This window comes from Vicugna pacos, chromosome 10 (assembly GCF_048564905.1).
Source record: "Vicugna pacos chromosome 10, VicPac4, whole genome shotgun sequence".
Taxonomy (NCBI): Eukaryota; Metazoa; Chordata; class Mammalia; order Artiodactyla; family Camelidae; genus Vicugna; species Vicugna pacos.
In genome coordinates, this window is record NC_132996.1 from 26,185,843 (window position 1) to 26,208,870 (window position 23,028).

The 23,028-nt window shown below is 44.3% G+C and overlaps 1 protein-coding gene and 1 long non-coding RNA gene across 16 annotated transcripts in view; both read left to right on the plus strand.

Annotated features, from left to right (window-relative positions):
* XRRA1 (X-ray radiation resistance associated 1) overlaps nucleotides 1-20,844 on the plus strand; it is an 87,384-nt gene extending 66,540 nt beyond the window's left edge. For 14 of the 15 annotated variants that reach the window (XM_072969216.1, XM_072969219.1, XM_072969220.1 and 11 more), the window contains 7 exons: nucleotides 10,440-10,533; nucleotides 11,311-11,426; nucleotides 14,152-14,487; nucleotides 18,601-18,796; nucleotides 19,543-19,658; nucleotides 19,875-19,980; nucleotides 20,378-20,844. In XM_072969216.1, the coding sequence (XP_072825317.1) occupies nucleotides 10,440-10,533; nucleotides 11,311-11,426; nucleotides 14,152-14,487; nucleotides 18,601-18,796; nucleotides 19,543-19,658; nucleotides 19,875-19,980; nucleotides 20,378-20,631 (1,218 nt within the window). In that variant the 3' untranslated portion in view covers nucleotides 20,632-20,844. Of the gene's footprint in view, nucleotides 1-4,121; nucleotides 4,207-10,439; nucleotides 10,534-11,310; nucleotides 11,427-14,151; nucleotides 14,488-18,600; nucleotides 18,797-19,542; nucleotides 19,659-19,874; nucleotides 19,981-20,377 lie in introns of those variants that run through there. The other variant, XM_072969230.1, reaches the window with a different exon arrangement.
* Nucleotides 20,845-21,151: 307 nt separating this feature from the next.
* The window catches only part of LOC140698684 (uncharacterized), a 34,483-nt gene continuing 32,606 nt past the window's right edge, over nucleotides 21,152-23,028 (plus strand). The window contains exons 1-2 of the long non-coding RNA XR_012076513.1: nucleotides 21,152-21,333; nucleotides 22,761-22,965. This is a non-coding gene — a long non-coding RNA (uncharacterized lncRNA). The remainder of the gene's footprint in view (nucleotides 21,334-22,760; nucleotides 22,966-23,028) is intronic.

Here is a 23,028-nt window from a genome sequence, read left to right on the forward strand (position 1 = left end):
TGTCATATATATCATATATGTATATACACACCACATCTTCTTCATACATTCCTCTATCAAGGGGCATTTATGTTGCTTCCATGTGTTGACTACTGTAAGTAGTGCTGCTATGAACATTGGGATACACTTATCTTTTTGAGTTAGTTTCATCTTTTCCAGATATATGCTCAGGAGTGGGATTACTGGATCATATAGTAACTCTATTTTTAGTTTTTAAGGAATCTCCGTATTCTTCTCCATAGTGGCTGCACCAATTTACATTCCTACCAACAGAGTAGGAGGGTTCCCAACTTTCAGCCAATTTTAATTGTAACTTCAACTTTTAGCTGCCTGATTTGGATGGATGGAATTTTGCATCCTGACAAAATTAAATTCTTCATCTTCCATTCTGTTATGACTGCTTCTTGACTCCTTGATTTGCACAAAAGCAACCCTTCACCCTCTTTAACCACCATTATATAGTCATTTATTAATACATATTAGTCTTCTTTGTAAGTTATCCTCCTCCCCTCTTTTTCTAAAGTCTAGATAAGAAGTCCCCAAGTTTTTTCTGTGAAGAGCCAGATAGTCAATATATTGCTCTGTCGCAACTACTCAACTCTGCACTTGTAGCACAAAAGGCATTCCATAAATGAATGAGCATGGCAGTGTTCTAATGAAACCTTATTAAACAGATAGGGGCCCAGATTTAACCCATAGGGTATATCTGCTGACCCTGGTTTTTGTGTATTCTTGGAGCAAAGAGTGATTCATACAGTTTTAAATGTTTGGAAAAAAATCAAAAGAAGAATAATACTCCATGACACATTAAAATTATATAAAATTCAAATTTCATAGTGCATAAATAGTTTTGTTGGAAAAGAGTCACCATACTTACTTGCTTATGAATGGTCTACAGCTTTTTTTGTGCTACAACAGCAAAGTTGAGTAGTTTCAACCGAAACGCTATGGCCTGAAAAGCCTAAAAACGTTTATTATCTGGCCATTGACAGAAAAGATTTGCTGACCTCTGGTCTAAATGATCAAATGTCAGAGTCCTTTAAGGTCCACTCCAAGTCCCTTTACTCTACTCTGGGTTTTCTCCCTAGAGCTGACCTCACATACCTTTTGCCCATGACCAGTGCCTCACAAACTTAAAACTCCTTTGTACCACAGACCAGTGTATCCACTGCCTACTTGAATTTCACTTGGAGGTCTAAAAGGCACCTCCACAGTACACATATCCAAAGTGAATTAGTGGTTTTATCCCTTCAAATTTGATGTTCTTCCATTGTTTCCTTATCTTAGTCAATAGCTGAGTTACTTGAACTGTTGACTCCATTCAGGTACTTGTGCCAAAACCTGGTTGTCATCTTTGAAACTTCATTCTCCTGTACATCCCTCCTCCCCACCCATATCTAATCCAAATCTTGACAAATTTAGGTCTTCATATTTCTTTTTTCTTATTGAAGTATAGTTGGTTTACAAGTGTTAGTTTCAAACGTACAGCATAGTGATTCAGTATTTTTGCAGGTTATATTCTATTATATGTTGTTACAAGATAATGAGTGTAATTCCCTGTTCTGTACAGTGTATTCTTGTTGCTTATCTATTTTATATATAGTCGTTTGTTAATCCCATACCCCTAATTTGTCCCTCTCCCTACTCTCTTTGGTAACCCCAAGTTTGTTTTCTGTGTGAGTCTGTTTCTGTTTTGCATATATAGTCACTTGTATTATTTTTAGATTTCACATATAAGTGATATCATATAATATTTGTCTTTGATTTATTTCACTAAGCATAGTATTTTCTAGATATATCCACATCCCTGCAAATGGCATTATTTCATTTTTCTAAGGCCAAGTAATATTGAATTGTGTATATATACACTACATCTTCTTAGTTCAGTCATCTGTTGATGGGCACTTGGGTTCCTTCCATGTTTTGGCTGTTATAAATTGTGCTGCTATGACATTAGGGTACATGTGTCTTTTTGAATTAGTGTTTTTGTTTTTTCTTTATTTATACCCTGGAGTGATATTGCTGGGTCATATGGTAGTTCTCTTTTTAGTTTTTTGAGAAATATCCACACTGTTTTCCACAGTTGCTGCACCAATTTACATTCCCACCAACAGCATATTCTTTTCTCCACATTTTTGCCAACATTCATTATTTGTATACTTTTTGATGTTAGCCATTCTGACAGATGTGAGGCGATACTTCGTTGTGGTTTTGATTTGTATTTCTCTAATAATTAGTCATGTTGAGCATATTTCATTTGCCTGTTGGCCATCTGTATGTCTTCTTTGGAAAAATGTCTATTCAAATCTGCTCATTTTTTAATTGGCTTATTTGTTTTTTGATAATTGAGTTATATGAGCTGTTTGTATATTTTGGATATTAACTCCTTGTTGGTCACATCATTTGCAAATATTTTCTCCCATTGCATAGGTTGCCTTTTTGTTTTGTCAGTGGTTTCCTTTGCTGTGCAGAAGCTTTTTAAGTTTAATTAGGTCCCATCTGCTTATTTTTGCTCTAATTTCTTTTGCCTTAGGCAACTGATCCAAGAAAGTATTGCTACAATTTATGTCAATGAAAATATTGCTACAATTTATGTTTTCTTCTCAGAGTTATATGGCTTCAGGTCTTCAGTTTTTGGGGGGAAGTTTGAGAGGATGGGTATCAGTTCTTCTTTATATGTTTGGTAGAAATCCCCTACAAAGCCATCCAGTCCTGGACTTTTATTTGCTGGGAGGTTTTGGGGTTTTTTGGGGGTTTTTTTGATTGAAGATTCCACTTTATTTCTAGTGATCAGTCCATTCAAATTGTCTGTTTCTTCTTGACTCAGTCTTGGCAGGATTTCTGTTTCTAGACATTTGTCCATTTCTTCTAGGTTGTCCAATTTATTGGCATATAACAGTTCACAGTATTCTCTCATGTTTTTTGTATTTGTATCAGTTGTTATTACTTCTTTTTCATTTCTTATTTTATTTAGGTATTTTCTCTTTTTTTTTTTTTTTAAGGTTTCTCAATCCTCTTCATCTTTTTAAAAAAGCAGCTCTTAGTTTCATTGATCCCTTCTACTATTTTTTTCTAATCTCTCTTTATTTCCTCTCCAATCTTTATTATTTCCTTCCTTCTGCTGACTTTGGGTTTTGTTTGTTCTTCTTTTACTAATTCTGGTATGTGGTCTATCCTGGAGAGTGTTCCATGTGCACTTGAAAAGAATGGGTATTCTACTTTTTTTGTATGTAATGTCCTATAGATATCAATTACGTACAACTGGTCCATTGTGTCATTTAAGACCTCTGTTACCTTATTGATTTTATGTCTGGAAGATCTGTCTATTGATATCAGTGGGGTGTTAATGTCACCTAGTATTATTCTGTTATTATCAACTTCTCTTCTTATGTCTATTAGTATTTTATATATTTAGGTGTTCCTGTACTGGGTGTGTATATGTTAATGGGTATAATATCCTCTTTTTATATTGAGCCTTTTATTTTATATAATGCCCTTATTTGTCTTTCATTATAGCCTTTGTTTCAAAGTCTGTTATGTCTGATATGTGTATCACTGCTCTCACTTTGTTGTCGTTTCCATTTACATGAAATATCTTTTTTCCATCCCCTCACTTTCAGTTTGTATGAGTCTTTAGATCTGAAGTGAGTCTCTTGTAGGCAGCATTTATACAGGTCTTGTTTTTGTATCCATTCAGCCACTTTGTGTTTTTTGATTGGAGCATTTATTCCATTCCCATTTAAAGTAATTATTGATATGTAAGGTATCACCTCACACCAGTCAGAATGGCCATCATTGAAAAGTCAACAAAGAATAAATGCTGAAAAAACAAAAAAAGAATAAATGCTGGAGAGGCTGTGGAAAAAAGGGAACCCTACACTGTTAGTGGGAATGTAGTTTGGTATAGCCACTATGGAAAATAGTACGGAAATTCTTTAAAAAACTAAAAATAAACTTACCATATGATCCAGCAATCCCAGTCTTGGGCATACATCCAGAGGGAACTCTCGAAAAAATACATGCACCCCAGTGTTCACAGCAGCACTGTTTTCAATAGCCAAGACATGGAAACAACCTAAATCTTCATCAACAGATGACTGGATGAAGAAGTTGTGGCATATATACAACTATTCAGCCATAAAGAAGAATAAAATAATGCCATTTGCAGCAACATGGATGGACCTGAAGATCATCATGTTAAGTGAAGTAAGCCAGAAAAAGAAAAATACCGTGATATCACTTATATGTGAAATCTTAAAAAAAAAAAAAAGACACAAACTTATTTACAAAACAAAAACAAACTCACAGACATAGAAAACAAACTTATGATTACTAGTGGGGAAAGGAGGTGGGAGGGGATAAATTGGGAGTTCGAGATTTGAAGATACTACTATATGTAAAATAGATAAACAGGTTTCTACTGTATAGCACAGGGAACTATATTCAGTAACCTAAATGAAAAAGAATGTGAAAAGGAGTATATGTGTATGTATAACTGAAACATTATGCTGTACACTAGAAATTGACACAACATTGTAAACTGACTACAATAAAAAAAAGTCAAATACAAAGTTAAGTAGAACAGAAATAGTCAAACATAGTCATTGTAAGGTAAATGGACATTGTTAAAGAATTTGAACTCTTATAGATAACAATGTTGCTGAATAAACTGTATATAAACAGTAAGGTAATTATTGATACGTATGTTCATATTGCTATTTTGTTCATTGGTTTTGAGTTTTTATAGGTATTCTTTGTTCCTTTTTTCTTTTGTTCTTTTGTGATTTGAAGGCTATCTTTAGTTTTATGTTTCAATTGCTTTTTCTTTTGTTTGTGTCTCTTACTGATTTTTGGTTTGTGGCTACCATGAGGTTTATATATCACCATCTATATATATACACAATTGTTGTAAGTGACTGATCTCTTAATTTCAAATGCATATTAACAACTCTGTACTCTCCTCCCCTCAGAGTTACTGTTATTGATCTCATGTTTTACATCTAATTGTTTTGTGTACCCCTTAACTACCTATTGTGGATACAGGAGATTTTACTACTTCTGTTTTTTAACCTTCCTACTAGCTTGGTGTGTGGATAATTTCCTACCTTTATGTTTGTTTGCTTTTACTGATGAGCTTTTTATTTTCATAATTTTCATAATTTTCATATTTTTAGTTGTGGCCTTTTATTGTTCGCTTAGAGAAGTTCTTTTAACATTTATTGTAAAGCTAGTTTGGTCATGCTGAACTCTTTTAGCTTTTACTTGTTTGTAAAACTTTCGATTTCTCCATCAAATCTGAACCACAGCCTTGGTGGGTACAGTATTCTTGGTTGTAGATTTTTTCCTTTCATTACTTTAAATGTATCATGCCACTGTCTTCTGGCCTGCAGAGCTTCTGCTGAAAAATCAGCTTGTAGCCTCATGGGAGTTCCCTTGTATGTAACTTGCTGCTTTTCCCTTGCTGCTTTTAATATTCTCTCTTTATCTTTCATTTTTGTCATTTTGATTACAGTGTGTCTTGGTGTGTTCATCTTTGGGTTAAGTCTGTATGGGACTCTCTGCACATCCTGGACTTGGATGTCTGTTTCCTTTCCCACCTTAGGCAAGTTTTTAGATATTATGTCTTCAGTTATGTTCTCAGCCCCTTTCTCTCTCTCTTCTCCTTCTGGGACTCCTATAATCTGGATATTAGTGTGCTTGATGTTGTCCCAGAGGTCTCCTAAGCTGTCTTCATTTCTTATCCTGTTCAGGGTCAGTGATTTCCACTACTCTGACTTCCAGTTCAGTGATCTGTTCCTCTATATCATTTAGTCTACTGTTGATTCCTTCTAGTGTATATTTCATTTCAGTTAATGTATTCTTCATCTCTGATTGTTCTTTATATTTTCTAACTTTTTGTTAGAAACTTCTGACTTCTTGCTCTGAGCATCCATTTTCCTCCCTAGTTCTTTGATCATCGTTATGATCACTGCCTTGAATTCTTCCTCAGGTAGATTGCCTATCTCCACTTCACTTAGTTCTTCAGGGGTTTTATCTTATTCCTTAATTTTGAAAATGTTCCTCTGTTGCCTTATTTTGCTTAAGTTGCTGTTTTTATTTTTATGTATCTGGTAGGTTGTTCATGTTTCTCGACCTTGGAGAATTGTCCTTTTGTAGGAGACGTCCTGTGCATCCCAGCAGCACACTATCCTCTCCTCTCCAGAGCTGTATGCTCTAGGGGTTCCCCCATGAGGGCTCTGTTGTGGCAGGCTATGTGGGCGGTCTGGTAGACTTGATTCACCCCTAGTCCATTTGGTCGCCAAGCCCTGCCATGGTCATAAGCTGCCGGCTGCTGGTTGGTAGAACTGGGTCATGAGGTTGCTGACTGCAGAACCGCAGAGGGCCCAGGTCCAGCTTACTAGTGGGTAGTCAGGGTCCAGGAGACCCTGGGCTGTTGCATGTGAAGCCAGGTCCTGGGGCTAGTTCTTGCCTATTGGTGGGCAGAACTGGGTCCTGGGATATGGTTACAGGGCCTGGGGGTCCCAGAGCTTATATCAGATCACTGATGGTTAAGGCTAATTCCTGACACAGTTGGCTGCAGGGTCCAAGGTGTCCTGAAGCTTGTGCTGGCCTGATCCACAGGCTGCAGGACTCTGGTTTTCTTGCGGCTGGTGTCTGCCCACTTGTGGGTGGGGCTGCATCCTATGGTCTCAGGTCTAGTTTCTGAGCCCTAATTTTGGGCGCCTGGTCCTGGGCATTTTGGTGGGCAGGGCCATATCCAAAGGTGGCTGTGGGCTCACGGGTTCTTAAAACGAACTGTCTGCTAGTAGGTGGGGCTTTGTCCATGTTCAGTTAGTTGCCTGGCCTGAGGCATTCCAGTACTGGTGTCTGCAGACTGTTGGGCTAGGGCAGGGCTTCATCCTAGGGCTAATAAGCTAGAGGGAAGATTCTGCAGTGGAGCTTGCCAACACCAGTGTCCATGTAGTAGAACGAGCCCCCAAAATTGCTGCTTCCAGAGTCTGTGACCCCAGGGTGAGCTGCAACCATCCCCCTACCTCTCCAGGAGACTCTCCAAGGTCAGCAGGTAGGTTTGAACCAGGCGATTATCAAATTACTGCTTCTGCCCTGGGTCCTGGAGTGTGTGAGATTTTGTGTGTGCCCTTTTAGAGTGAAGTCTCTGTTTTCCCCAGCCCTCTGGAACTCCCTAAAGTAAGCCTTGCTGGCCTTCAAAGCCAAATGCTCTGGGGGCTCATCTTCCTGGTGCCGGATCCCCAGTCTGGGGAGCCCAGTGTGAGGAATCAGCCCTCTTCTTTGGGGGAACCTCTGCAATTGTAATTATCCTCCTGTTAGTGGGTCACCGACCTGGAGGTGTGGGACTTAACTATATCACAGCTCCGCCCCTCTTACCAATCTCATCATAGTTCCTTCTTTATATCTTTTGCGGTAGAAGATCTTTTCTGGTATGTTCTGGTCCTTTTCATTGATGGTTGTTCTGCAGATAGTTGTGATTTTGGTGTGCCTGTGAGCGCGTCCCTATGTAGAGTAGATGTGCCCAACATCTTTGGTTTGAGGGCTAGATTTGATATGGGTGCCAGCCATATCTTTCCTCAGGGTGTGCTGGCCACTGTCACCTTGAGGGGGTTGTGGCTGGTATTGGAGGAGCCAGTGCCTCCAGCAGAGTGTGAGGCAGAACTTCCTGTCTGCTCAGTGGCCGCTGCAGCTCTGTCACGGGTGGGGTCTGCTCCCTAGTTGCTGAAACGGAAGCCCTGAGGGTCTGGCTTGATCTGGCTCTGTTCCCTTTAAGGGCGTGTGTTTTTCCTTCTTCCCGCAATGCGGCCTTTGCCCAAAGGAGGGGGTGCTGAAGTAAGTGGGGCTTTGCGCTTACACATAGGTGCAATCCTCTGCCTTTGTAGAGGTCTGAAGCTCTGTTCAGCTGCAGCCCGAGGTTGCATCTTTTCCCCTGTTGTGGTAGCCCCACATCTAGTGCAAGGTTGTGGTGTAGAGTGAGCAGGGCTGGAGCGTTCACTAGGCGGGGACTGGGGATCGTGGTGTCATGGTTGAGGGAATTAAAGTGGCTGTGCTGCTGTCAGTAGTCTGAGCCACCTCGTGGCTCTGTTTGAGTGATCGAGCACTCACAGTGGCTGCTGCTGCCCCAAATGGACCATACCCCAGGCCCTGGACCACCTCTGCATCTCTAGGGCAGAGGTGGCCCATGTACTCCTTACCAGTCTAGGGGTCTAGGCTTCTCCAGCTTTGATATCTGTCCCAGTATTTTACCAGGCAGCCAAGGGGGCTTGTCTCCCCTGCGTGGGACCCCAGGACTGGGATGCCTGTTCACTCCCCAGGGTGAACATGCAGTCGCCCTTTCCTCTTAGTTTCCTCACGTCCCAACCCAGTGCTTTTCTTTCCATACTACATAATTTCATGGAAATCTTTCTTGCTGTCTTGGTTGTATAAAAGTTTTTCTGTTAGTTTTCCATGAGAATTATTCCACTATAGATATATTTTTTATGTGTTTGTAGGGGGAGGTTAACTCCACATCCTCTTTGTCTTCCATCTTGATATGCCTCTTGAAGCAATAGCCTAAGTCCTCATATTGCTGAAAATTTATCTAATAGGTCCTCTCAGGACCAAAATCTTTAACTTTCGTCTGGTCCATAATTGCATCTCCTGCCTCATTTTGTTCCAAGCACCCTTTCTCTCTGCTTTTAGTCACACTTGCTGTCTTTAAATCCTTCCAGCAGGCATTCCTCCTCCTTGCTGTGAGGCCTTTCACACATTCTTCTCTGTATGGAACGTTTCCTCTCTGGCATTAGAGTAAGTAATATTAGCTGCTCCAGCAAACTTAAAAATCTCAGTGACTGAACACAAAAGTTTATTTCTTGCTTCTACAAAATACATTGTGGATATTCTTGGTTGGCAGGTCCTCATGATCCTCAGAGACCCAAGTCCCTTCTGGCTATGGCTGTGTCGTTCCATAAGACCTTAAGAGTACATTATTGGATCCTGTGCAACTGGTGGATACATGGCTGAGTGAAGGGAGGGTGGTGAGAGACGTAGAGGATCATGCAGGAGGTTTTGAAAGGACTGTGCCTGGAAGTGGCATTTATCACTTCCACCCAGTTTGCATTGGCTAGAAGTGAGTCGTATGCCCACACATAGGTGCCTGGGAGGCAAGAGGATACAGTCTGGCTGTGTGCCCAGAAAGAAGAGGGGATGGTTTTGGTTAATACAGAGTTTTCTTTGACACATACACATCCCACATCCCCCACTGCATCCACTAATTACCTCCTACCCATCCTTCAGGTCTCAGGGACGCCTTCTCTTACCTCCATGACTAGGTCCAATCACCCTAATGCTTCATGTGTCTCTCTTTTGTGGCGCTAATCACGGCTGTAAATTTACTCCTTTGTGTTACTGTTTCTTCAGTGCTTGTTTCCCACTAGGTACCATTTTTTGAGGATAGGAATTGCTCTGTTCTGCTCAGTCCCAACCCAGTGCTTGGTACATGTAGGCATTCAATAAATATTTGTTGATCAAAGGAACAAAAAGGAAAGAGAATGAATAGGTAATTGCCCACTGGGCATCTAGTGCTCCCCAGGGAGGCTCCAGAGGAAGTCAACTCAAATACCGTCCTATTCCCAGCCCTCTGACCTTGGTGCCTTCTGTGGGTCCCAAATCTGACACAACACTTTTCAGTGTGCCCAGGCATCTGAAAGGCCACTGCCCTGCCCGTGGCCCCTCTGATACTATTCCACTGCTAATAGACACTCTGCCCACGGTTGTCCCCAGATATTCCAGCCACTCTGCTCAACAAGGATTGTGTATTTTTTACCCTTCAGAGGCTGGCCTCATAAGGGGTAGAGTGGCCTCTGGGCCCCAGCCAGCCATGAGGTTTCCCTTTCCACTGGCTCTGCTTATCACTCACATGCATGAAACCCCTGACCTCCTGTCCCCTATCCCTCCCTTGATCAGTGAACAGGACAGGCTTCTGTGAAAGAGACCATCAGTGCTGTTGACGGACTGACTGGGTGTATAGAGGTTGCACTGAGGAAGATGAAGTGTCAGACAAGTTGTATCCTGAAGTCAAAGTCAATGTCTTGCCAGACTCCTTGTGCAACAAGTGCTATATATATGTTCTTATTATTTTGTCACCAACATCTCAATACTTGGTATGGACTACATATCCATTGTGGAGAAGGGAAAAAAAATCTTACCTTTCAAATACGATAACAGTGATGGTGGAATTTCGGATAGGAGGGGCAAGGTATTCTGGGTATGAGCAGATGAAATTGTAGAGATAAGATGCTGCCCAGCAGGGAGTTCTGTACCCAGCAGCCTCAGTCCCCCAGCCCCACCCTAGTCCTAGGGAGCATGCAGTGCTGCATTGTGGGGCCTGGAAGCACTTGGACAGAGGTGGGGGGCGGTGCCAAGCTGATGTTCTCCTTCATTCCTTACAGATCGCGAAGGAAGATGCCATCCTGCCAGTAGCTCTCTTCCCATCTCTCTGCGAGCTCATCTTCCATAACAACCCTCTGGTGGCCCATACACGAGGTATGGTGCCCACAAACCTGGCCCTGAACCCAGCCCCCAGGAAGCAATGTAGGCATCCTCATCCCTCCGTCATCAGTGCCAGGCCCTGCTCTGCTCTGTGTCATGGGTGGACAAGGTTTACGGTGCACTGGGAGATGGAGAAAACAACAGACGCTGCTGAGCACCTCTTCTCTCCTGGCTCATCCTGACAGCAACCCTGTGAGGCAGACCTTATTGTCCCTATGTACACTGGAGGAAACTGAGGATCAGAGAGGGTCCCATTCTACCCAAGGTCACACAGCAACAAAGAGGTAGAGCTGAGAATGGAGTACAGAATTATCTAGATCCTGCATGAGCTGTTTAACAACACCCTGCTTTGTGGAACTGGTCTGTTGTGACCTCACTCCCCACTTCCCAGCTGGGGAAGAGTGCGGGGCCCAACTGCACAGCCCTCCCTTCCCAGAGCACACTGAATGGAATAGATGCGTCAGTAGTGGAACCCACTGTCCAAGATGTAGCGGCCGGAGGCATTTTAGAAGCCTGGGCCCTGGAGTGACACCAGTGGAGCTCTAGTCCTTGCTCCACACTGTCTTCATTGCCTTGGGCAAATTCCTTAACCTCTCTGTGCCTCAGTTTCCTCACCTGTCAAATAAGCATAATAAAGCTACTGACCTCCTAGGGCTGGTGTGAGAATTAAGTAAGTTTGTGTGTATGCAGCAATTTTAGCAGAGCCTGGCACAGAGAAGTCCCCAGTAAATGTTAGCTAATAGTGATCTTCTTTTTCCACCATGGCTCCAGGGGTCCCTCCACTGCTAAAAAGCTTCCTCCAGGAGCGGCTGGGAATCCGCTTAGTTCGAAGGAAGATAGTAAAGTCTAAGCATCGTATTTTGATGCCTCGGAAGGACTCGCGGAAGGTAAGGCTTCCAAGACAGGACCCCAAGCCCAGGATGTGTAGAGCCTATGTCAGTGCCTGCAGACCCACCTGCCACAGAACTGCTGGGATCCCTCCCTTAGTTTTGTAGTAGCAGCTTTGTCTTCTCCTGCCCTTGCTCTCCTACATACAGATACACCCAGGAGGGGCAAGACAATCAGTCAGAGGCCCAAAAGTCAGAGTAGGGAGGAGCTGGGAGGTCACTGAGTCTGACCTCCTGATTTTATAGAGAAGCTGAGGCCCAGAGAAGATGCTGTGGAGAAGTGGGGAGAAATCAGAGAGAAGACCCAAGTGTGAGTCTGACTCTATCCCTTTCCATAGTTGCCTGAACTTGGGCAAGATTTCCACTCTCTGGACTTCAGCTTCTCAACTCAGAGCTGCTGAGAGGACTGGTTGAAGCAACAGATACAAGAATATATCATAAACACCCCAAGCCCCTACCAGTGCAAGTTGTGGTCACCTATGGTAATCATGAATGGTTGTGCCAGGCCTAGAATACACATCTTCTGCCTGAATCTTAGGAAGCATTTCCTAATGTTGAGAGCAGTTTGCTCCCTCTGTACCTCCCCCAGCTAGTGGTCTTAGTCTTGCCTTCTGGGGTGCCATAAAGTAAATCAGATCCCCTTTCCTCTGAAAGATTTCAGGAATTTCTGAAATGCTCCTCCCTCCTGAACTTTAGTCTTCCTATAGCCAAAAGCTGGACTGGTCATTGCTGACCCCAAAAGTTAAATACAGTTACCCCCTGACTGCCTCCTCTGTACAGCCACCCTCCAGTCTGGAGCCATCAGATGACCAGAGCAGCATTTAAAACCAGAAATAGACAAATTCAAAGGGTTTCCATCATCTTTGCTTTTGTTGCCTCATGTAAGGATCCTGCTGCATCCCTTCCCATCAGCCAGCTGGGGAGGGGCAGAACCAGAGTGAGCCGGATGCTCACTCCATCTACAGAGCACCCATGCCAAGAACTTGCACACACGCCATCCTGTAATCCTCACCACAGAACAGGAGACACACCCAGCGAAGTGAAATAACTTGTTAAAGGGTAGTGTTGGGGTTCAGGGGAACCACAAAGGTGGTTATCACAAACCACCTTTGTGATAAACACAAACACCAGTGGCCAAATGAGAAGCAAATCAATGCTTTATAAATCTAGGCAACCAGCATCTAACCTCCAATGTAGGCTAGACTGGAGAGCGTGGTGTGGCCTGTAGGCAGGTTGGAGATGCCTGCATGTCCCCTGTGTGCTCCCAGAGGTGGGCTGGATTTACAGCCTTTTACTCAATCAGTTATATCGACCAAGGCTGCTGGCCCTCGCTCATACCAGGCATGGACAGAACAGGGGGAAGTTGGAGAGCCTGCCAGAGCAGGTCTAGACCCACCCAGCGTGTAACCAAGAAAGCCGTGTGAGCCTCTGTGTGAGAACGCAAACGGAAGATAAAACAGCCTGCCCTTGATGCTCAGCAATCCAGCCCATCTGGGATGCAGGGCCCAGTGACTCTCGGCCTCTAACCAGTCAGATTATCGAGTCTTCCCTTGGGAAAGTGGGGATGGGCTAGAGAAAGAGCATCCCCCAGCACTCCTCCAGCACAGACCCATGAGAGCAAAGAATAAATGTGGTCCCTTCCCCACCAGCCAGTAAATGATGGCAATTGGTGTTTTGGACGTTGAGGCATGGGTTCTGAAAAAAGACTCTGGGTCCCTCAGGCTTCAAGTCTAAACACTGAGGTTTTATATATTTCAAAAAGGAAATATTTTCTTAAAAAGAACCTTATTTTATAAAACAGTCATCCTTCACTCTCCCTAGTTTATTTGGTACATTTGCGCACCCCAGCTCATTTGGGAGAACTCTGCAAGATCAGTGGGCAGGGACTATTCTCCTGTTACACAAGCTCAAAAGATGGAGTTGTGCTTGAGATTTTTCCACCGCACTGCACGGTCTGTCCAAGTACAGATATAAGTGGACCAAATACCTTTGACAAGAGAATAATAGGTCTACCAGCTATCTAGGGAGGGGATGCAGAATTAAGCCCAACAGAGAGAAACTGGGTACAGGGCTCTGTCCTGATAGACGAGACAAAGGAGAAGGGAGGGTGACAGGCTTTTGTTAATTAAGGAAGCTGAGCAGTTCAACAGGAAAGCAGTTAATTCCTTGGTCCTGAACCTGAGAGAGATTTGCTTTATGGGTCTCCAGATAAGGTGCAGGGACCAGCACCCTGAAAGGGACTTGGCACTGCTGCCTTCCAGAGAATGTGGGACCATCTCCCCCAGGCCCTCGTAAGAGTCCCTGAGGAAAGTCAAGGGCACTGTGTGAAACTTGATCAGAGAAATAAGGCTACTGAAGGCCAGAGTGATACGGTCAGGGATGCAGAATGAGGCCTGGAACCCAGGACAGGAATCAGATAGTCCAGGATGTGCCGCCGAATAACTGACCTTGGACAAGTCATTTTACCTCTCTGAACCTATTTCCTCATTTATAAAGTGAGCATAATTATTCACTGGGTAGTTTGAGGTGTAAATAAAATAACATATATCAAGTATGGGGCACATCATAGACGCCCAATAAGTGTGATTTTTGTCCCCTCTCTCCCACTATGAGTCCTTACCCAGCGCTCTGACTGATACAGCAGGTGGCCTTAGGCTGGTGATGTCCAGGAAGAAAGATTCTGATTAGAAGCAAACCAATCTAATCAGCCCTTCTCTCATGACAGGTGAAAACCCAAGTCCCAAAGGTGCCAAAGAAGCCTCTGATTGTCCATCACCCACCCGTGATCACAATCAAATCTTCCTCAAAGGAGATGCTACAGTCAGAGGCCGCACTGACTGAGGAGCTGCCCACCACCAAAACCATTTCTGTGGAGCGAGAGATGCCCATGGAGGGCTTGGAGGGCCTTTCCCTGTCCCACCGGACCTTTGTGCCACTGCCTCCCATCCGCTCTGACTCCACTGTGTATAGTGAAGGGACATCCCACCTCAGCGACCCTGCAGGCCACCACAGCCCAGACGATGAGGACACCAAGAGCACTGAGTCCATCTTCTTGACCCAGGTGCCTGGACCCACCTGCCTCTGCCCACTTGTTCCCAGTTTCCCTGGGTTCCTCTACCACCCTTAGATGGCTAGATTGCTGCAGGCAGCTGGAAGTGAGCACCAGGCAGGTCTGGAAACCAGAGGGCAGTACCTTTGGCAAGGCCCATAGCCCCTTGTGAGAGATCTACTGATTCAAGGCTACTGTTAGGGACACCCATGGGGACAAGTCATGGTTCTGTGGCACAGACAACATCTGGGGTCTGGCTGGGGCATTGGTTCTGACCAGTTTCTTAGAAGGATTTGCTGTTGCCTCTGCCTATCTGCTTAAGGTCACCTCACTTCTGATGCTGTCTCTGAATCCTGGGATCAGAGACCTGGGTCCTGCCCTCAAGATGTCTTCAGTCTAATTGGGGAGATGGACAGGAATAGTGCACGCTGTCAGTACTGAGACTGAGGAGAACCTAGGGGCTGGGAGCCTAGAGGAAGGAGGGATGCCTTTGCCCTAGACCAGAAGGGCTTCCTGGAAGCAATTCAAATGAGCTGAGTTTTGCAGTCTGAGTAGGAGCTAACAAGGTGAAGACCTGCGCAGCAAGGACATTCTGGGCAGAGCACACAGTGTGAAGCAAGGTACAGAGGAAAGAAATTAAGATGGTATATATAGGGCCCATGAGTGAGTGGTTCAGTGTAAAAACGGTAGAAAGGTAATGTGTAGGATAAGGGAAATATAAGGCTGGAGGAGTTGATGGGGCCCCCTTGAACTTTATTATTTTAACACTACCCTCCCTGATCTTTCTGCCTCCAGTTTTACCCCTTCAGTCTGCCAGATCTTTCCAAGATGTACATCTGTCCATAAATTGTCTACCTCTCTGTCCACCCATCTCTTACTTATTCCCCAGATGACTTATACTGACATATAAATTCATACAATATAAAAGTATCTTTATGTAAAAAAAAGTATCTTATGAACTATATCAGAATCTTTTTGGAACAAAGCAGAGTTTAAACAAACAAGTATTAAAAAATAAATAATTGAGAGAGTTGGATGAAAGGAAGATATGGACAGAAAAGAAAAAAATAAGTGCAAGGGTAATTCTGTCACTCAACCATGTACATTATACACTACTCTCATAATAGAAGTGCACTGCCAAAATGCAGTTGAGTTTCCTAGCAGCCAAAGCAACAGTCAATTAGGAGTCACTATGAAAAAAAATGGTTTTTTCCCCCTTGCCTAATTGCCCAGGCTATAACCTTCAGTACAATGTTGTCTTATTCCTCCTGATCTTAGTGGAAAAACGTTCAGTCTTTCACCATTAATTATGATGTTGTGGGTTTTCCATAACTGTCCTTTTTCAGGTCGAGGAAATTTCTTTCTATTCCTAGTTTCTGGAGTGTTTTTTATCATGAAGGAGTGTTAGATTTTTTTTCTTTCTTAGTTGACTTTTTATTGAGTAAAAGATTCTTTGAATTCTATAGTGTTTTAAAATTTTCAAGTGTCACACACATGATTTCATGTAATCCCATAATAACCCTTTCCCTTCCCCACCCCTATATTGTTTCTCCCCCCATCTCTCTCCCCACTGGTTACCACTAGTTTGTTCTCTATATCTGTGAGTCTGCTTCTTTTTTGTTTTCTTTACTAGTTATTGGTATTTTTTAGATTCCACATATAAGTAATACCATACATTATTTGTCTTTCTCTGTCTGACTTATTTCATTTAGCATAATGTCCTCCAAGTCCACCCATGTTACTGCAAATGGCAAATTTTCATTCTTTTTTATGGCTGGGTAGTATTCCATTGTGAATATATACCACATCTCTATCCATTCATCTGTTGATGGACACTTAGATTGCTTCCATACCTTGGCAGTTGTAACTAATGCTGCTGTGAACATTGGGGTGCATGTATCTCTTTGAATTAGTGTCTTTTTTTCCAAATATATACCCAGGAAAGGAATTGTTAGGTCCTGTTCTATTTTTATTTATTTATTTAATCTATTTATATTTATGTAATTTATTTTATTTATTTAATTTACATAATTGTTATGGTAATTCTGTTTGTGGTTTTTTGAGAAACCTCCATACTGCTTTCCACAGTTGCTGCACCAATTTACATTCTCACCAAAGATGTACAAGGGTTCCCTTTTCGCCAACATTTGTTATTTGTGTTCTTTCTGATGATAGCCATTCTGACTGGTGTGATGTGATATGTCATGGATTTGATTTGCATGTCCCTGATGATTTGTGATATTGAGCATCTTTTCATGTGTCTATCGGCCTTCTGATGTCCTCTTTGGAAAAATGTCTGTTCAGTTCTTCTGCCTACTTTTTAATCAGGTTGGTTTTTTTTTGATGTTGAATTGTATGAGCTATTTAATATGTTGTATATTAACCCCTTATTTGCAAATATCTTCTCCCATTCAGTAGGTTGTCTTTTCATTTTGTTGATGGTTTCCTTTGTGTACAAAAGCTTTCAAGTTTTAATTAGAGCTCATGAATTTATTTTTGCTTTTGTTTCCTTTGCTTAAGGAGACAGATCCAAAAAAAAACTGCTGCAATTTATGTCAGTGTTCTGCCTATGTTTTCCTCTAGGAGTTTTGTAGTATCTGGTCTTCCATTTAGGTCTTTAATCCATTTTTATTTTATTTTTGTATATGGTGTCAAAGAGTGTTCTGATTTCATTCTTTTACACGTCCACTTTTCCCAGGACCACTTATCAAAGAGACTATCTTTACTCCACGCAGAGTCCAAAAACCTTGAAGACATGGAAAGGGATCTGGAGACAGAGCAGGAGTGTTAAATTTTGCTAAATGTTTTTCCTGTGTCTGTTGAGGTTTTGTGTTTTTCCCTTTATCTGTTGATATGATGTATTACATTAATTGATTTCCAGATATTAAACCAGTCTTCTGCACCTGGGATAAATTCCACTTGGTCATGCCTTTTCATATGTTGCTGATTCAGTTTGCTAGTATTTGGGGATATTTTTGTGTTGATATTCATAGGGATATTGGTCTGTAGTTTTCCTTTCTTGTGATGTCTTTCCCTAGTTTGGGTTCAGGGTAATCCTGACTTCAGAGAATAAGCTGGGCGTGTTCCCCCTTCCGCTTATTTTTGGAAGAGTTTATGAAGGATTCATAGTTCTTCTTTAAATGTTTGGTAGAATTCACTGCTGAAGCCATCTGGTCCTGACTTTTCTTTGTGGGAAGGTTTTAAATTACTAATTCAGTCTCTCTGCTTGTTATAGGTCTATCCAGATTTTCTATTTCTTTAGTAGCTATAAATCTAAATAAAGGGTATAACTACATCCCTATCAGTTTCATAAAGATGTTTCTTATTTTTTATCCTTTTTAATTTTTATTTATTTTGGGGGGTGGGGAAATAAATAGGTTTATTTATTTATGTTTGGAGGAGGTACTGGGAATTGAACCCAGTACTTCGTGCATGCTAAGTATACACTCTACCACTTGAGCTATACCCTCCCCACAAAGATGTTTCTTATAGTACTATCAGGGTAAGGCTAAAAAAGTGAATTCAGACATATTCACTCATCCCTTTAGAATTCCTCAATAGCTTGCCAGTACAGCAAAGATAAAGAAAATACCAACAAAACCAAAACAAACACCCTCAGCCTGGCATTAAAAGGTCCTTACTGACCTGGGCCCTGTTTATTGCTCCAGCTGCCTGTTTCTTCACAGTACCCTCCAACCACACCAATTTTTATTTCCCCCAAATGCACTTTGCCGCATCTGACCTATGCATCTTTGCTTATGCTGTTCCCTCCCGGCAGCAGTCCTTGTCCTCCTTTCTCATCACTTGCAGCCCCCCGCCCCTGCCAAACTCCTGCCTGGGAATGGCTCTCCTGGGTCTTCAAGACTTAGCTCAGGCTAAGGCATCAATCCCCCCAATAAACTTTCTGGTCCCCCAGGCTGGTGAGGGCTTTCTGTGGGCTCACCCAGAACCCTTGTGCTCCCTTCTGTTGCAGCATTTATCAAGGTGTATGGTCATCATCTATTTTCATGTCTGCTTCCTCTCACCCCAGTCTTGGTTCTTGCCCTTAAAAGGATGCAGCATGGGGACCCACACAGAACTCAGAAGTGTTAATGGAATGAATTTTCTTTTTCTTCCTGTACACAGGTGAGTGGGCTGTCTTCCTCCATCTTCCAGAAGGATGATTCAGAAGTAAAGGAGAAAGGCCAAAGACCACCCACAGTACCCAGAGTTGTGAAGAGGACTCAGAAGAAGCTCCCATCTGCCTCCCTCCCCAGCAAGTACCATGGCTGTGAGGAGCTGCTGACAGCCAAACCTGATCCGGCCTTCACTGAGCCAAAAGGTATGTGAGGAGAATGGTTCCAGGGTGACAGGCCCTCCGTGGCTCAGAGAAAGTCAGGGCAAAGCCAAAACTGGAGCCAAGCCTCTTTCCCAAGCCAGATGGTATCCTCTGACAGAATATCTGTCAAAGGGTCCCTGAGGGTATCCTGGTTTGTTTGGAACCCTACACGTCGGGGCCCCTGGCCTGTTGGGGAGCCACAGCAGCTGAGAGATTCCAGCCAGTTTGGGTCCAGCTGCTTTGGTGGGAAAAGTCTCTTCCGGAAGGGTCTGATGAACAAACACCCACTGTAGTCAGATTCTAAAGCTCCTCCCCAGCCCAGTTAGGCCCCAGACTGAACAACGAAAATCCTCCCTATTTGGTTTGAGACAAAGGAGGCAGCACCTTCTCTGACCTCTTATTTCAGACTGATGCGTCAACAGTATTTGTACTGTGCCCAGCTGTGCTCTCTTGGGTGTCAGTCCCGGCAGTTTAAACCCTCGCGGTTAATGGGTTACCTGGGGGTTAGTCCCCTCCCCTACTCCTGTGCTATTTTTCCATTAGGATCTGTGCGCAAAGGGAACAAGTATTCACTGAATGAATGATGGCACTGAACAGATGAGGGCAGAATATGGGAATACTGTTTTTTTTTTTCTTGGGGCTTCTCATCCTTTTACTCAGAGCTGCTATGAGATGGGGAATGAAGAATTAGCAGAGGCATCCAGGAGGAGGGGGATATGTCTCAACTCAGCCTTGTCTTTTTGCCCTAGGAATCCAGAAGAATGCACAGGCCCTGCAGCACATGCTGAAACACCCGCTTCTGCACCGCTCCTGCAAGCCCAGGCTGGACAGTCTTCAGAAACACTATGTTCCCAAGGAGAAACGGGTAAACCTCCACCTGAGTGTGTGAATGGTGCCTCAGGATCCTCACAGGTACAGAGGGGTGGCTGTTGCTGTCACTTTGGGACCTTCAAAGAGCCATGCTTTTCCCCAGTGCCCCCAGGTTCTCCCCTGCATGTCATTGTGACTGTGTGAGGAGGTGAGACCATGGAAGTCTGAGCATAAGACTGGGATAACACTCTGCTCTCTTACCTTCTGGCAGACCCAGAGGATCCCTATTCCACCCCCACGGAAGACTCGAGCTCAGCTGCTAGATGATGTCCTCATTCGCATGCGGGACCCTCGGAACATTACAGAGGCACCACTAGGTACGGCCACCAGTCCTCAGCTACAAGGATCCCAGATCTAGAAGTTTACTCATCCGCTAGTATGACAAAGGACTTGTGTCAGAGCAGGAAGGACCCTTAGAGAGTATCTGCCCCAGACCTTCCTATGTGCAGTTGGAGAAAACTGCGTCCTGAGTAAGGCAGAGAGTTGCCTAAAGTCACACAGCATATTACCGTCTAGAACTACAGCTTGAGATAGAATCAGAAGGGCATACTTCTGGCTTTCTAATGTCCAAGCCAGAGAGACCATTTTCAGGTCCTTAACATCCTCTTCCTACCCTATCCCACTTTCTGTGGGGCTCTGGACCCAATCCCTGCTGCTTTGGGTCAGGTGGACCCAGGGCGACCTTGGTGGCCCTCCTGGCTTCTCTTCCTGCAGGAGCTGTCCTGCGCCAGCGGAAGGAGCAGCGGCTGGTGAACCAGAAGCAGTACCTGGAGGCCAAGAAGCTGCTGAAGGAGTTTCGTGCACGCTACCGACAGCTGGTGCGCTGCTCGCTGCGGACAGTGTTCAGAGCCACAGAGCCGCCCCAGGTCCACCCTGCACTGAGTGAGGGCCACCCTAAGTTTGGCCGCTTCCTCGAGTTCATGGATGAGTTCTGCCAGGAGCCTATGGCCAGTGACTCGAAAGGCTAGGGCTGCACACACAGCCATGTACGCCACCCAACCTGTGCCCCACACCCTCCACGGGGATTCCATGCCCTTGACTGCTCCTTGGGACAAGCGCGAGCCTCGGAGCTCTACTGGGCCTCGCTCACTGGTGGCAGAGAATGGGGAGATCGTCAGGACCTCCCTTCCTCGGGCCAGGCAGAAACCTGGCCCAACAGCAATAAAGAGTGAGTGCATACAGCAAGGGAGCCCTCGTTCCTTTTTGGAGCCTGGGCCAAGTTGTTGCACTGGGGAAAGAAACCCCAGCTGATGCACATCCCTGAAGTCCTGTGGGACACCTGTCTGAGGCACACGTGTCTAGCAGAGCTGGGGTAAGCGCCAGGATGGAAAACAGTGTTGCTGAAACAGAGAAGCAGCACAAAATCTAAGGCTCAGAGAAGTTAACTCACCCACAGCCGTGTGTGTGTGACAGCCGTGTGTGTGTGTGTCTGGGTGTGTATTGGGCAGCTTTTTCCATTGTGAGGGCAAATGTGGTGAGGGAGGAGAGGGGGTTGGGAATTTCCTCATCAGATGGCCATGGCCAAAGCTGGGACAAGTTGAGAGGATGGCTTACATGGAATTTCCCAAGGTCTTCTGATCCAGGACATAAGTTGAAGTCCTATATGCAAATACAGTGGACTGTGGCTCTAAAACAGACCCTGGGACTCTGCAAGGTCAACCTGGACTGAGGTAAGTAAACTAGTTCTGGCCAAGGCAGCGTATGGGGTTGTCCCATTCTTATGAGTGCCCAGTAGTCAGCACCTGCTGCAGAGGGGGATCAGAAGTCCACTGGGCTGAATTCTGGAGAGGTGTGCATTTCGGGGTGGATGCTGGGTCTGACCTAGTCACCTGGGCAATGCTTGCTCCTAAGACTACTCTCCTGGAGGTGCCTACAATTCAGATCTGGGGAGCAGGCCTGCAGCTCTCAGGGTCCAGGAAGCAGTGGCACAACGATTAACAGTCCTCACCATGGCACAGACTCCCACAGCCTAAGTTGCAATTAAGGTGATTATAGAAATACAGTCTTGTAGCCACAGGTGTAGCATGGTGTAGTATCTGCTGCATTTTGAGTGTGAGACTACTAGGACAGAAGTATTTACATACCATCATACTTAACCAGTCTCACACATGTGGCCAGTGACATCGTTACAGCCAGCTGTGGTCATACCAGACACATTCAAGTTCAGACAGTCACATACACAATTAATTACATACAGTCACCTGCACATACCAAGTTACAAAGTCAGTTACATCTCATTCGCTCAGGCATCTGGACAGATCCATGTGCAGGGGCATGTCGCTGACTCACCACCTTGGATCTCCTGGGCCCCAAACCACCCTTCCCCTGATGTTAGGAAGGAGAATCCACACCATCATTCACACTGTAAACTGCACTAGATTCAAGTTCTAGAGAACTGGAATGCTCCCTTTAGCCAGAAACACTGTCAAAGGCTCGAGGCCTGAAAGGCTCCTGGGAACATCCTGTCCCAACAAGTCAGGAAGCCTCTTGCAGTCTCACCAACAGGTCATTCAGCCCCCACTTGCACATCTAGTGACAGGGAGCTCATTCCCTCCAAAGGCTGTCCCTTCTTTTATTGGGAAAGCTGTTGGATGGCTCTAGCCATTGGGCTAAGTGTCTGCCTCAGTCTCTCAGTAGTCCTAACTCTGCTTTTTGGCCAAGAGTGTACCTGTTCTCCCTGCCCAGCCAGGCCAGCCCTTTACTGACGTGAGAGTATCCTGAAGAGGCTACACCTATCTAGGCCAGATACTCTTAACTTTCAGTTATTCCATGTAGGATACCACCTGAATAAACTGATTGCCTCTCCTAGACTTGCTAAGTTTTGGGGTTCCCCCTACTCATGATACCCAGATGCAGTGCTCTAGCTGTGCCCAGTGCAGCACACAGCAGGACTGCCCACTCCCTTCTCTGGCTAGGACATTCTTTTATATAGCCTGCCATATTATTTGCCTTTTGCTCACTCTTAAAACAATGATATTTTCTCTTTGGCTTTATTGAGCCTTTATCAGCAGACTAATATCAGAACTGTGTTCCCTTTTTTTATACTTGAAATTGACCTTTGGTATCTGATGCAGGATTTCATATTTTATCATCTTAGCCTCAGCCCAGGGTTCCAGGCTGCCAGGATCATTCTGCATTCCTGATTGTTAACTTTCCCGTCTTGGAGGTTTACAGAGTGACTGTGCAGAGTGCTGGCCCCTTTTCCCTCACGTACAACCAAGTCATGCAATGTAGAAGTCCTGGGAAGGAAGCCACTAAGAGGCTACCCAGCGACTCTGCTGAGTACATCTAGGAAGACCTAGGTAAGACCACATGGTAGCTAATGTTTCTTATCCTTTCAGCCTCAGCTCAGTTATGTCCTTGAA